A 15,513-nucleotide genomic window follows, 5' to 3' on the forward strand; every position below is an offset into this window, starting at 1 on the left:
CTAAATTGTAAACTAGATAAACTCATCTTTAACAGAAAAAGTTTGAAAAATGTATTGTAATTACAATTAATATGTTATAAGGCAATACGACTAGTAAAATTTGCATTTCTATGTACGTTGATTCAAAAAAAATATGAAGGAAGTCAAATTTCACAATAGAAGAAGAATGAAAGACCATGCAGAACTAATCCAAATCCTTAAAAAATTCATCTATCTTGAAGCCATTGCTCTGAGGCGATTTTTTCCTTAGGGTTTTACAAACTTTCAACTTTTTTCATTCTTCCTCTCAATCATCTTTAGGTGATTTGAGATGGGGGATCCGCCTCAATCATCTACTAATAGGACTCGCTCTTATGCTGATCAGTTGAAAGGAAAACAACAACTTCCAACAACTTCTATTGATCTCAAAACCTTGCCAACACCAACGTCAAAAGAAGGAAAGCCTGCTGTTGTTTTGCCTGAGGAGTTTTATTTAGAAGGTTGTGATATTTGGAAATTCAGTCTCATAGGTCGTTTAGATCTTAAAGGGATCACCTTTCAAGAGGTGAAAAACGATTTGTTAAATCAATGGAAGTTAAGCCAAGATGCTGTTCAATTAATTCCTATGAGTAGAGGTTTCTTTACCATCAAGTTACGCACGCAATCAGCCAAAGATACGATTTTGAATGCTGAAGCTTGGTTTTTTAGAAACCAAAAGTTAAACCTAATTGAGTGGTTTCCTGGTTTTGATGCTGAGAAGCAACGCACATCTCATGCTTCGGTGTGGGTTACTTTTCCAGGGTTACCATTGGAGTTTTGGACAGAAAAAACGTTATTGTCTCTTGCAAAATCGTTAGGAACTCCTATTGTGGTTGATAGAAGAACTCTTGAACATGAATATGGACACTTTGCTTCAGTTTTTGTGGATATTGATTTTTCTGAAGCGGCTACTGATGCTATACATATCACGGTGGGGGGTTTGGATTTTTGGCAAGCTGTTGCGATCCAAAAAATTCCAAAATATTGTTCCAAGTGCAAGTTAATTGGTCATAATGATAAGGAGTGTAGAAAACATTCCAAGGAAACTTCTGAGCGTCACCCTTTGGTTACCAATCAATCTCACGAAACTGGTGAAGCGCAACCTGTGAGGAATAACAAGGTTGGTGGTGAATGGCAAGTTGCTAGGCGTAAGAAAAAAGGAAAAAAGAAGGATACAAACAGCTTGGAGGTTATTCATGATGATGAAGAGACTTTTGTTGGGGACGTGGTTGATGAGGAGTTTGCTGCTAAGCTGGTGAAAGCTAAGCAGTTGGAGGCTGTTATGTCACAAGCCAAAGCTGATTTTGAATCTGTCTATGTTGAATTGGCGAGAACTAAACAAGCATAGGCTTCAAAATCAGCCATATTATTGAATGGAAAAGTGGGTGAAACTAATCCTTCAAATATGACAAGTTTGGTTGGAACTAGGATTCCTAAACCTGTTAGGATTGTGACTTCAACTCCAACTCCTCTTTGTGATCAGCTCACGGCTGGGGAGTTTATATTGAATAACAATAAATATAGTGCTCTTAATTCTATGCAAGATGTGGAGGAAAGCACAGCTGATGCAAAGTTTAGGGCTGAACAAGAAGTAAAGAGAATACGCATGCTATCCATGCATAAGATTGTGAATACTACAGCTGGTAGGAATACTTCTTTGGAACCAATTTCTGAATCCGCTTCTCTTCAGGACTCTAATGTCCGTGTTGGTGTTGAACAAGGAGGTTCACCAGGAGTGAACTCTGGAGTTGCTTCTATAGTTGGTAAGGTCTCTAAATCTGGTTTTTAATGCGTGTTCTCTATTGGAACATTAATGGCATTGCACGGGATGCAGCCAAAAATAAGTTAAGAGAGTTAATTCTTGATTTTAAGCCAGATATTTTCTGTCTAGCTGAACCTAAGGTGCATTGTACCTTGCGTTTCTTACACAAATTATATGTGGCTGGTTATAAGAAGGAAGTTATTCATAATGTTGTTGATTCGTCTAAAGGTAACATATGGATTTTTTGGTCCATTGACATAGCTACGCCTGTAGTTATGAATACTAGTAGACAAGCTATTACCATTGCAACAGAGGGGGTGTTGGTTTCCTTTGTTCATGCTAGCTGTTTTCAAGTCACGAGAAGAAGTTTGTGGCAACAACTTTCCTCAGTTGATATTAATACTCCTTGGTTGGTTATGGGTGATTTTAATTGTGTTCTTCGTAATGAGGAGAAAAAAGGAGGCAATCAACCACGTACTTCAGTCATCAATGAGTTTAGTGATTGGATGGATGATAATAATCTTTTTGAAGCTGATTTTTTGGGTTCTAAATTCACCTGGTCTAATAGGAAATATGGTGTTCATAGAATCCTTTGTAAGCTGGATAGAGCTTTGATTAATGAGGCATGGCTCATTAAGTATGAGAATTGGAGGTGTAAAGCTCTTCCCCGTGAAGTTTCCGACCATTCTACTCTTATTGGCTTTCCTTTTGTTAATACTAGACCGAAGAGAGCTCCTTTTAGAGTTCAGAAGATGTGGTTTGCTCATTCTGATTTCATGAGAATGGTAAGTGATTGTTGGAATGCACCGGTTACAGGATCTCCTGCTTCTATTTTTCCTTTCAAGCTCAAGAGGTTAAAAGTTGCTATGAAGGATTGGAATTTACATGTATTTGGCAATATTTTTGCTAAGCTAAAACAAGCTGAATTGACTATGGAAGTGGCTCTTCGTATTTCGGATGAGGATCCAGAGGATATAACTAAGCTGAATTCTGCCAAGGAGGCTTCAGTTATTCTTCAGGAAATTCGATCTCATCATGTTACTATGCTAAAGCAAAAGTCACGTAATAAATGGCTTTTGGAGGGAGCTAGTAATACTTCTTTCTTTCATGCTAATATCAGAATGCGCAGGAGTAGTAATATGATTTCGGAGTTGGTGGATGATAATGGGGTCGTTATTACTGATTGTAATCAAATTAGAGACTATACGATTTCTTTTTTTGAGTCAAAGTTTAATGGTGATGAGTTGCCTATTGATGAGGAGCTTTTTAATTATGATCATAACATCATCTCGGTGGAGGATAGTCAGAGAATGGATGAAATTCCTACTATGGAGGAGATTAAGAATGCTGTTTTTGATTTGGGTGCGGATAGTGCGCCAGGGCCAGATGGTTTCTCTGGTTGTTTTTATAGGCATTGTTGGGACGTGGTGCAATATGACCTTGTCAGAGCTATCACGTACTGTTGGCAACGGAAAATCATTCCTCATGGTGCTAATTCTAGTCTTATTATTCTTCTTGCCAAGGTTAGAGGAGCCAACACTCTTCGAAACTTTCGGCCTATTGGTCTTAGTAATTTTTTCTTTACAATTTTTACTAAGATATTAGCTACAAGACTAGGGAGTGTTCTTGATAATTTGGTTTCAGAAGAACAAGTTGCTTTCATGAAGGGGAGGAACATTCATGAAAACATTACTGTGGCGTCGGAGATGATCAATGATCTGAAAACCAAACGTAAGGATGGCAATTTGGGGTTGAAACTGGATATTACTCAAGCTTTTGACACGGTTAGTTGGTCATTTGTTTTAGAGGTTTTTCGAAGGTATGGTTTCTCTCAAAATTGGTGTTCTTGGATTTTGGCTATTCTTAACTCAGCAAGGATTTCTATTCTTCTTAATGGAAGTCCAGAGGGATTCTTCAAAATCAATAGAGGTCTTCGGCAAGGTGATCCTTTATCTCCTCTTATTTTTGTTCTGGTTGAAGATGTTCTTAGTAGAAATCTTACAAAGTTGTTTTCTGAGAAGATGATGATGCCTATGCTTTCCAAAAGAGGTATTTCTCCCACACATCTTTTCTTTGCTGATGACATTATGATTTTTTGTAAAGGCAATATGAAGAGTCTGCATAATCTTCTTGCTTTGCTTGGTAAATACCAAAGTGCCTCGGGCCAAACTGTCTGTCGTCAAAAGAGTAAGATTTATTATGGTGGTGGTTCTTTGAGTCGCTGTGGGACTATCACTAATTTACTGGGTATGGAAGTTACTACTTTTCCGGACAGGTATTTGGGAGTTCAAATTATGCCTGGAGCAGTTAAGTATCGTCACATTTGTAATGTGATAGAGAAAATTAAGAACCAACTTTCAGTTTGGAAAGGTAAGTTACTTTCTTTTCAAGATAGAGTTGTTCTTATCAATTCAGTGATAGCGAGTTATGCTATTCACAACATGGCGGTGTACAAATGGCCTAGGAAATTTGTTCAACAGGCTGAAAGAGTTATTCGTAATTTTCTTTGGTCGGGTGATGCTGATGTTGCAAGGAAATTTGTTGTTGGATATCCAAAGGTTTGCTGTCCGTTGAAGGAAGGGGGTCTTGGTATAACCAGCATGGTTGTTACTAATAAGGCTCTTCTTATGAAGCTATGGTGGAGTGTTCGTTCTTCTAACAAGAAATGGGCTCGTTTCTTATGGGCGAAATTTACTACTAAGCAGGGTAGTATAAAGCTTTATGGGGTAAATTCTTCTATTTTGCCGGGCATGAAACTGATTCATTCTATTGTTGACAAGAATACCAAGGTTCTAATTGGGGACGGGAGGTCTACATCTCTTTATTTTGATGTTTGGTATGGTAATGAGTGTATTGCTGATATGCTTAATGAAACTGACTTGGACAGAAATGTCAAGGTCAGTGATATTATTGTTAATAATGCTTGGATGATGCAGGGAGATCATATTCAGAATTTGGTCTGTGCGGGTGTGGATCTTACAAATTTGCCTTTGTTACAAGGAGGGAATGATTGTAGAGTTTGGATGCCGGAGATGAATGGCCACTTTTCAGTCTCTTCAGCAAAGAATATCATTAGAAGGGCGTATCCAAAATCAGCAATTTATGGTCTTTTGTGGAGGAAAGAAGTTCATCCCAAATTGGCTGCTCAGAATTGGAAGATATGTCGTGAGGTTTGTGCAACTCAAGACAAGATCAGGAGTAGATTCAAAGTTGAAATGGCCAACAAATGTTACTTGTGCAACATGGAGGAAGAATCTTTGGAGCATATTATTTGGAGTTGTACGTTTGCAACTCAAATTTGGCAGTGGTGTTCAGGTTTGTTTAATCTAACACCTTATTATGATATTGTGAATTCATATAAATCAGCAAAGGGTAGAAGTAGAATTGTCAAAGATTTATGGCTTTTAGCTATTTTGGTGATTCGCTCGGAATTATGGCAAACAAGAAATATGGCATGTTTTCAGAATTCTTCTGTTAGCATTCATTTTTTTAAGAAGAGAGTGTTCTATTTCATGCATAATACTACAACGGACTTGGATCTTTTGAACTTTTTCCGTGTGATGCATAGGAAGGTTAAGCAGGTTCAGCCAATTGAGTGCTTTTGGAGTCCGCCAAATAGGGATGAAATTTTATTATGTTGTGATGGAGCATCCAAAGGAAATCCGGGTATAGCTGGAGCTGGTGTTGTTGTTCGTGATGCTGATTGTAATTTTTTGGGTGCTATGAGTATTGGTTTGGGTTCTACTACTAATTTCTTAGCTGAACTTTATGGTATTATTGTTGGTTTGGAGTGGGCTATGAAGTGGAATGTTAAAAAAGTGGTTGTACGTTCTGATTCAATGGGCACAATTAAGACATTGACGGGTACAAATCTTCCTTGGTTTGTCAAGCACAGATGGAGAAGAATACAAAACAATTATGACTCTATTCGTTTTGTTCATACTTATCGTGAGGCTAATTTTGCAGCAGACAAGATGGCTAAAAGGGGATGTTATCTTCGTAATGGTGAAGGTTTAAATTATGATGAAAGGCCTGATTTCCTTTTGTCTTTAGAATTTCCTAATGTTGTTTATTTCAGATTCAAGTAGTTTGTAAGTTTTTGGGGTCTTATGATCTCTTTTCTTATGAACACTTTGTACATATTGGTTATTCATTAATACAACTTGGATTTAGCAAAAAAAATGAAATAATATCTAGCGGTCTAGGTGACATATATTAAATCTTTAATCTTAATGAACTATGAGTTATTGATAATAAGCCTACTAGGAAACTAAGCCGTTACCTATACTTCTGTGTATTCTTTTGAACCATCCTATTAAATTTACCAGTTTTAGGATATTATTAGAAGTCTTAAATAATAGCTAACGGTCCAGGTGACATCCATTAATTCTCTAATCTTAAAGAACTATGAGTTATTGATAATAAGCCTACTACGAAACTAAGCAACTACCTATACTTTTGTGTATTCTTTTGAACCATCCTCTTAAATTTACCAGTTTTAGAATATTATTAGATGTTTTAAACATTTTCTTGCGGTCCACGTGACATCTATTAATTCTCTAATCTTACTGAACTATGAGTTATTGATAATAAGCATACTACGAAACTAAGCAGTCACCTATACTTTTGTGTATTCTTTTGAACCATCCTTTTAAATTTACCAGTTTTAGTTTATATTAGATGTTTTAAATAGTTTCTAGCAGTCCAGGTGACATCTATTAATTCTTTAATCTTAATGAACTGTGAGTTATTGATAATAAGCCTACTACGAAACTAAGGAGCTAGCTATACTTTTGTGTATTCTTTTGAACCATCCTCTTAAATTTACCAGTTTTAGTATATTATTAGATGTTTTAAACAGTTTCTAGCGGTCCAAGTGACAACTATTAATTCTCTTATCTTAAAGAACTATGAGTTATTGATAATAAGCCTACTACGAAACTAAGCAGTCACCTATACTTTTGTGTATTCTTTTGAACCATCCTCTTAAATTTGCCAGTTTTAGTTTATTATTAGATGTTTTAAATAGTTTCTAGCAGTCCAGGTGACATCTATTAATTCTTTAATCTTAATGAACTGTGAGTTATTGATAATAAGCCTACTACGAAACTAAGGAGCTAGCTATACTTTTGTGTATTCTTTTGAACCATCCTCTTAAATTTCCCAGTTTTAGAATATTATTAGACGTTTGAAATAATATCTAGCGGTCCAGGTGACATCTATTAATTCTTTAATCTTACTGAACTATGAGTTATTGATAATAAGCCTACTACGAAACTAAGCCGTTGCCTATACTTTTGTTTATTCTTTTGAACCATCCTCTTAACTTTACCATTTTTAGAATATTATTAGATGTTTTAAGCAGTTTCTTGCGGTCCACGTGACATCTATTAATTCTCTAATCTTAAAGAACTATGAGTTATTGATAATAAGCATACTACGAAACTAAGCAGTCACCTATACTTTTGTGTATTCTTTTGAACCATCCTCTTAAATTTTCCAGTTTTAGTTTATTATTAGATGTTTTAGACAGTTTCTAGCGGTCCAGGTGACGTCTATTAATTCTCTAATCTTAAAGAACTATGAGTTATTGCGAATAAGCCTACTACGAAACTAAGCATCTACCTATACTTTTGTGTATTATTTTGGACCACCCGCTTAAATTTATCAGTTTTAGTATATTATTCGATTTTTTAAAGAGTTTCTTGCGGTCCAGGTGACATCTATTAATTCTCTAATCTTAAAGAACTATGAGTTATATATAATAAGCCTACAACAAAATTAAGCAGCTGCTTATACTTTTGTGTATTATTTTGAACCATCCTAATAAATTTACCAGTTTTAGTTTATTATTAGATGTTTTAAACAGTTTCTAGCAGTCCAGGTGACATCTATTAATTCTTTAATCTTAATGAACTGTGAGTTATTGATAATAAGCCTACTACGAAACTAAGGATCTAGCTATAATTTTGTGTACTCTTTTGAACCATCCTCTTAAATTTCCCAGTTTTAGAATATTATTAGATGTTTTAAACAGTTTCTAGCGGTCCAAGTGACAACTATTAATTCTCTTATCTTAAAGAACTATGAGTTATTGATAATAAGCCTACTACGAAACTAAGCAGTCACCTATACATTTGTGTATTCTTTTGAACCATCCTCTTAAATTTACCAGTTTTAGTATATTATTAGATGTTTTAAACAGTTTCTTGTGGTCCAGGTGACATCTATTAATTCTCTAATCTTGCATAACTATGAGTTATTGATAATAAGCATACTACGAAACTAAGCAGTCACCTATACTTTTGTGTATTCTTTTGAACCATCCTCTTAAATTTACCAGTTTTAGTTTATTATTAGATGTTTTAAATAGTTTCTAGCAGTCCAGTTGACATCTATTAATTCTTTAATCTTAATGAACTGTGAGTTATTGATAATAAGCCTACTACGAAACTAAGGAGCTAGCTATACTTTTGTGTATTCTTTTGAACCATCCTCTTAAATTTCCCAGTTTTAGAATATTATTAGACGTTTGAAATAATATCTAGCGGTCCAGGTGACATCTATTAATTCTTTAATCTTACTGAACTATGAGTTATTGATAATAAGGCTACTACGAAACTAAGCCGTTACCTATACTTTTGTTTATTCTTTTGAACCATCCTCTTAACTTTACCATTTTTAGAATATTATTAGATGTTTTAAGCAGTTTCTTGCGGTCCACGTGACATCTATTAATTCTCTAATCTTAAAGAACTATGAGTTATTGATAATAAGCATACTACGAAACTAAGCATCTACCTATACTTTTGTGTATTCTTTTGAACCATCCTCTTAAATTTTCCAGTTTTAGTTTATTATTAGATGTTTTAGACAGTTTCTAGCGGTCCAGGTGACGTCTATTAATTCTCTAATCTTAAAGAACTATGAGTTATTGCTAATAAGCCTACTACGAAACTAAGCATCTACCTATACTTTTGTGTATTCTTTTGGACCACCCTCTTAAATTTATCAGTTTTAGTATATTATTCGATTTTTTAAAGAGTTTCTTGCGGTCCAGGTGACATCTATTAATTCTCTAATCTTAAGGAACTATGAGTTATATATAATAAGCCTACAACAAAATTAAGCAGCTGCTTATACTTTTGTGTATTATTTTGAACCATCCTAATAAATTTACCAGTTTTAGTTTATTATTAGATGTTTTAAACAATTTCTAGCATTCCAGGTGACATCTATTAATTCTTTAATCTTAATGAACTATGAGTTATTGATAATAAGCCTACTACGAAACTAAGCCGTTACCTATACTTTTATGTATTCCTTTGAACGATCCTCTTAAATTTACCAGTTTTAGTTTATATTAGATGTTTTAAATAGTTTCTAGCAGTCCAGGTGACATCTATTAATTCTTTAATCTTAATCAACTGTGAGTTATTGATAATAAACCTACTACGAAACTAAGCAGTCACCTATACATTTGTGTATTCTTTTGAACCATCCTCTTAAATTTACCAGTTTTAGTATATTATTAGATGTTTTAAACAGTTTCTTGTGGTCCAGGTGACATCTATTAATTCTCTAATCTTGCATAACTATGAGTTATTGATAATAAGCATACTACGAAACTAAGCAGTCACCTATACTTTTGTGTATTCTTTTGAACCATCCTCTTAAATTTACCAGTTTTAGTTTATTATTAGATGTTTTAAATAGTTTCTAGCAGTCCAGGTGACATCTATTAATTCTTTAATCTTAATGAACTGTGAGTTATTGATAATAAACCTACTACGAAACTAAGGAGCTAGGTATACTTTTGTGTATTATTTTGAACCATCCTCTTAAATTTACCAGTTTTAGTATATTATTAGATGTTTTAAACAGTTTCTAGCGGTCCAAGTGACAACTATTAATTCTCTTATCTTAAAGAACTATGAGTTATTGATAATAAGCCTACTACGAAACTAAGCAGTCACCTATACTTTTGTGTATTCTTTTGAACCATCCTCTTAAATTTACCAGTTTTAGAATATTATTAGATGTTTTAAACATTTTCTTGCGGTCCACGTGACATCAATTAATTCTCTAATCTTACTGAACTATGAGTTATTGATAATAAGCATACTACGAAACTAAGGAGCTAGCTATACTTTTGTGTATTCTTTTGAACCATCCTCTTAAATTTCCCAGTTTTAGAATATTATTAGACGTTTGAAATAATATCTAGCGGTCCAGGTGACATCTATTAATTCTTTAATCTTACTGAACTATGAGTTATTGATAATAAGGCTACTACGAAACTAAGCCGTTACCTATACTTTTGTTTATTCTTTTGAACCATCCTCTTAACTTTACCATTTTTAGAATATTATTAGATGTTTTAAGCAGTTTCTTGCGGTCCACGTGACATCTATTAATTCTCTAATCTTAAAGAACTATGAGTTATTGATAATAAGCATACTACGAAACTAAGCATCTACCTATACTTTTGTGTATTCTTTTGAACCATCCTCTTAAATTTTCAAGTTTTAGTTTATTATTAGATGTTTTAGACAGTTTCTAGCGGTCCAGGTGACGTCTATTAATTCTCTAATCTTAAAGAACTATGAGTTATTGCTAATAAGCCTACTACGAAACTAAGCATCTACCTATACTTTTGTGTATTCTTTTGGACCACCCTCTTAAATTTATCAGTTTTAGTATATTATTCGATTTTTTAAAGAGTTTCTTGCGGTCCAGGTGACATCTATTAATTCTCTAATCTTAAAGAACTATGAGTTATATATAATAAGCCTACAACAAAATTAAGCAGCTGCTTATACTTTTGTGTATTATTTTGAACCATCCTAATAAATTTACCAGTTTTAGTTTATTATTAGATGTTTTAAACAATTTCTAGCATTCCAGGTGACATCTATTAATTCTTTAATCTTAATGAACTATGAGTTATTGATAATAAGCCTACTACGAAACTAAGCCGTTACGTATACTTTTATGTATTCCTTTGAACGATCATCTTAAATTTACCAGTTTTAGTACATTATTAGATGTTTTAAACAGTTTCTTGTGGTCCAGGTGACATCCATTAATTCTCTAATCTTGAATAACTATGAGTTATTGATAATAAGCATACTACGAAACTAAGCAGTCACCTATACATTCGTGTATTCTTTTGAACCATCCTCTTAAATTTACCAGTTTTAGTATATTATTAGATGTTTTAAACAGTTTCTAGCGGTCCAAGTGACAACTATTAATTTTCTTATCTTAAAGAACTATGAGTTATTGATAATAAACCTACTACGAAACTAAGCAGTCACCTATACTTTTGTGTATTCTTTTGAACCATCCTCTTAAATTTACCAGTTTTAGTTTATTATTAGATGTTTTAAACAGTTTCTAGCAGTCCAGGTGACATCTATTAATTTTCTTATCTTAAAGAACTATGAGTTATTGATAATAAACCTACTACGAAACTAAGCAGTCACCTATACTTTTGTGTATTCTTTTGAACCATCCTCTTAAATTTACCAGTTTTAGTTTATTATTAGATGTTTTAAACAGTTTCTAGCAGTCCAGGTGACATCTATTAATTCTTTAATCTTAATGAACTGTGAGTTATTGATAATAAGCCTACTACGAAACTAAGGATATAACTATACTTTTGTGTACCCTTTTGAACCATCCTCTAAAATTTCCCAGTTTTAGAATATTATTAGACGTTTGAAATAATATCTAGCGGTCTAGGTGACATATATTAAATCTTTAATCTTAATGAACTATGAGTTATTGATAATAAGCCTACTAGGAAACTAAGCCGTTACCTATACTTTTGTGTATTCTTTTGAACCATCCTATTAAATTTACCAGTTTTAGGATATCATTAGAAGTCTTAAATAATAGCTAACGGTCCAGGTGACATCCATTAATTCTCCAATCTTAAAGAACTATGAGTTATTGATAATAAGCCTACTACGAAACTAAGCAACTACCTATACTTTTGTGTATTCTTTTGAACCATCCTCTTAAATTTACCAGTTTTAGAATATTATTAGATGTTTTAAACATTTTCTTGCGGTCCACGTGACATCTATTAATTCTCTAATCTTACTGAACTATGAGTTATTGATAATAAGCATACTACGAAACTAAGCAGTCACATATACTTTTGTGTATTCTTTTGAACCATCCTCTTAAATTTACCAGTTTTAGTTTATTATTAGATGTTTTAAATAGTTTCTAGCAGTCCAGGTGACATCTATTAATTCTTTAATCTTAATGAACTGTGAGTTATTGATAATAAACCTACTACGAAACTAAGGAGCTAGGTATACTTTTGTGTATTATTTTGAACCATCCTCTTAAATTTACCAGTTTTAGTATATTATTAGATGTTTTAAACAGTTTCTAGCGGTCCAAGTGACAACTATTAATTCTCTTATCTTAAAGAACTATGAGTTATTGATAATAAGCCTACTACGAAACTAAGCAGTCACCTATACTTTTGTGTATTCTTTTGAACCATCCTCTTAAATTTACCAGTTTTAGTATATTATTAGATATTTTAAACAGTTTCTAGCGGTCCAAGTGACAACTATTAATTCTCTTATCTTAAAGAACTATGAGTTATTGATAATAAGCCTACTACGAAACTAAGCAGTCACCTATACTTTTGTGTATTCTTTTGAACCATCCTCTTAAATTTACTAGTTTTAGTTTATTATTAGATGTTTTAAATAGTTTCTAGCAGTCCAGGTGACATCTATTAATTCTTTAATCTTAATGAACTGTGAGTTATTGATAATAAGCCTACTACGAAACTAAAGAGCTAGCTATACTTTTGTGTATTCTTTTGAACCATCCTCTTAAATTTCCCAGTTTTAGAATATTATTAGACGTTTGAAATAATATCTTGCGGTCCAGGTGACATCTATTAATTCTTTAATCTTACTGAACTATGAGTTATTGATAATAAGCCTACTACGAAACTAAGCCGTTACCTATACTTTTGTTTATTCTTTTGAACCATCCTCTTAACTTTACCATTTTTAGAATATTATTAGATGTTTTAAGCAGTTTCTTGCGGTCCACGTGACATCTATTAATTCTCTAATCTTAAAGAACTATGAGTTATTGATAATAAGCATACTACGAAACTAAGCAGTCACCTATACTTTTGTGTATTCTTTTGAACCATCCTCTTAAATTTTCCAGTTTTAGTTTATTATTAGATGTTTTAGACAGTTTCTAGCGGTCCAGGTGACATCTATTAATTCTTTAATCTTAATGAACTATGAGTTATTGATAATAAGCCTACTACGAAACTAAGCCGTTACCTATACTTTTGTGTATTCCTTTGAACGATCCTCTTAAATTTACCAGTTTTAATACATTATTAGATTTTTTAAACAGTTTCTAGTGGTCCAGGTGACATCCATTAATTCTCTAATCTTAAATAACTATGAGTTATTGATAATAAGCCTACTACGAAACTAAGTCGTTACCTATACTTTTGTGTATTCTTTTGAACCATCCTCTTAAATTTACCAGTTTTAGTTTATTATTAGAAGTTTTAAATAATATCTAGCGGTCCAGGTGACATCTATTAATTCTCTAATCTTAATGAACTATGAGTTATTGATAATAAGCCTACTATGAAACTAAGCATCTACCTATACTTTTGTATATTCTTTTGGACCATCCTCTTAAATTTATTAGTTTTAGTATATTATTAGATTTTTTAAAGAGGTTCTTGCGGTCCAGGTGACATCTATTAATTCTCTAATCTTAAAGAACTATGAGTTATAGATAATAAGCCTACTACGAAACTAAGCCGTTACCTATACTTTTGTGTATTCCTTTGAACGATCCTCTTAAATTTACCAGTTTTAATACATTATTAGAAGTTTTAAATAATATCTAGCGGTCCAGGTGACATCTATTAATTCTCTAATCTTAATGAACTATGAGTTATTGATAATAAGCCTACTACGAAACTTAGGAGCTAGCTATACTTTTGTGTATTATTTTGAACCATCCTCTTAAATTTCCCAGTTTTAGAATATTATTAGACGTTTTAAATAATATCTAGCGGTCCAGGTGACATCTATTAATTCTTTAATCTTAATGAACTATGAGTTATTGATAATAAGACTACTACGAAACTAAGCCGTTACCTATACATTTGTGTATTATTTTGAACCATCCTCTTAAATTTACTAGTTTTAGTATATTGTTAGACGTTTTAAACAGTTTCTAGCAGTCCAGGTGACATCTATTAATTCTCTAATCTTAAAGAACTATAAGTTATTGATTATAAAGCCTACTACGAAACTAAGCAGCTGCCTATATTTTTGTGTATTCTTTCGAACCATCCTATTAAATTTACCAGTTTTAGGATATTATTAGAAGTTTTAAATAATATCTGGCGGTCCAAGTGACATCTATTAATTCTTTAATCTTAATGAACTATGAGTTATTGATAATACGCCTACTACGAAACTAAGCCGTTACCTATACTTTTGTGTATTCTTTTGAACGATCCTTTTAAATTTACTAGTTTTAGTATATTATTAGAAGTTTTAAATAATAGCTAGCGGTCCAGGTGACATCTATTAATTCTCTAATCATAAAGAACTATGAGTTATTGATAATAAGCCTACTACGAAACTAAGGAGCTTGCTTTACTTTTGTGTATTCTTTTGAACCATCCGCTTAAATTTACCAGTTTTAGAATATTATTAGATGTTTTAAATAATATCTAGTGGTTCAGGTGACATATATTATTCTTTAATCTTAATGAACTATGAGTTATTGATAATAATCCTACTACAAAACTAAGTCGTTACCTATAGTTTTGTATATTCTTTTTAACCATCCTCATAAATTTACCAGTTTTAGGATATTATTAAATGTTTTAAACAGTTTCTAGCGGTCTAGGTGGCATCTATTAATTCTCTAATCTTAAAGAACTATGAGTTGTTGATAATAAGCCTGCTACGAAACTAAACAACTACCTATACTTTTGTGTATTCTTTTGAACCATCCTCTTAAATTTAACAGTTTTAGTATATTATTAGATGTTTTAAACAGATTCTAGCGGTCCAAGTGACAAATATTAATTCTCTAATCTTAAATAACTATGAGTTATTGATAATAAGCCTGCTACGAAACTAAACAGCTACCTATACTTTTGTGTATTCTTTTGAACCATCCTCTTAAATTTACCAGTTTTAGTATATTGTTAGATGTTTTAAACAGTTTCTAGCAGTCCAGGTGACATCTATTAATTCTTTAATCTTAATGAACTATGAGTTATTGATAATAAGCCTACTACGAAACTAAGCCGTTACCTATACTTTTGTGTATTCTTTTGAACCATCCTATTAAATTTACCAGTTTTAGGATATTATTAGAAGTCTTAAATAATAGCTAACGGTCCAGGTGACATCCATTAATTCTCTAATCTTAAAGAACTATGAGTTATTGATAATAAGCCTACTACGAAACTAAGCAACTACCTATACTTTTGTGTATTCTTTTGAACCATCCTCTTAAATTTACCAGTTTTATTTTATTATTACATGTTTTAGACAGTTTCTAGCGGTCCAGGTGACATCTATTAATTCTTTAATCTTAATGAACTATGAGTTATTGATAATAAGCCTACTACGAAACTAAGCCGTTACCTATACTTTTGTGTATTCTTTTGAACCATCCTATTAAATTTACCA

The 15,513-nt window shown here is 32.5% G+C and overlaps 2 protein-coding genes across 2 annotated transcripts; both read left to right on the forward strand.

Moving 5' to 3' along the window:
* The first annotated feature begins 310 nt into the window (after positions 1-310).
* Positions 311-1,366, forward strand: LOC113290657. The gene has a single exon (XM_026540241.1). It carries the CDS (start codon positions 311-313, stop codon positions 1,364-1,366), a length of 1,056 nt encoding a protein of 351 aa, XP_026396026.1.
* Positions 1,367-1,806: 440 nt separating this feature from the next.
* Positions 1,807-5,357, forward strand: LOC113290659. Its single transcript, XM_026540242.1, has 5 exons — positions 1,807-2,008; positions 2,597-3,349; positions 3,587-3,721; positions 3,884-5,253; positions 5,349-5,357. The coding sequence occupies exons 1-5, from the start codon at positions 1,807-1,809 to the stop codon at positions 5,355-5,357; spliced, it is 2,469 nt and encodes an 822-aa protein (XP_026396027.1).
* The last annotated feature ends 10,156 nt before the right edge of the window (positions 5,358-15,513 follow it).

Source organism: Papaver somniferum, chromosome 6, assembly GCF_003573695.1.
Source record: "Papaver somniferum cultivar HN1 chromosome 6, ASM357369v1, whole genome shotgun sequence".
NCBI lineage: Eukaryota > Viridiplantae > Streptophyta > Magnoliopsida > Ranunculales > Papaveraceae > Papaver > Papaver somniferum.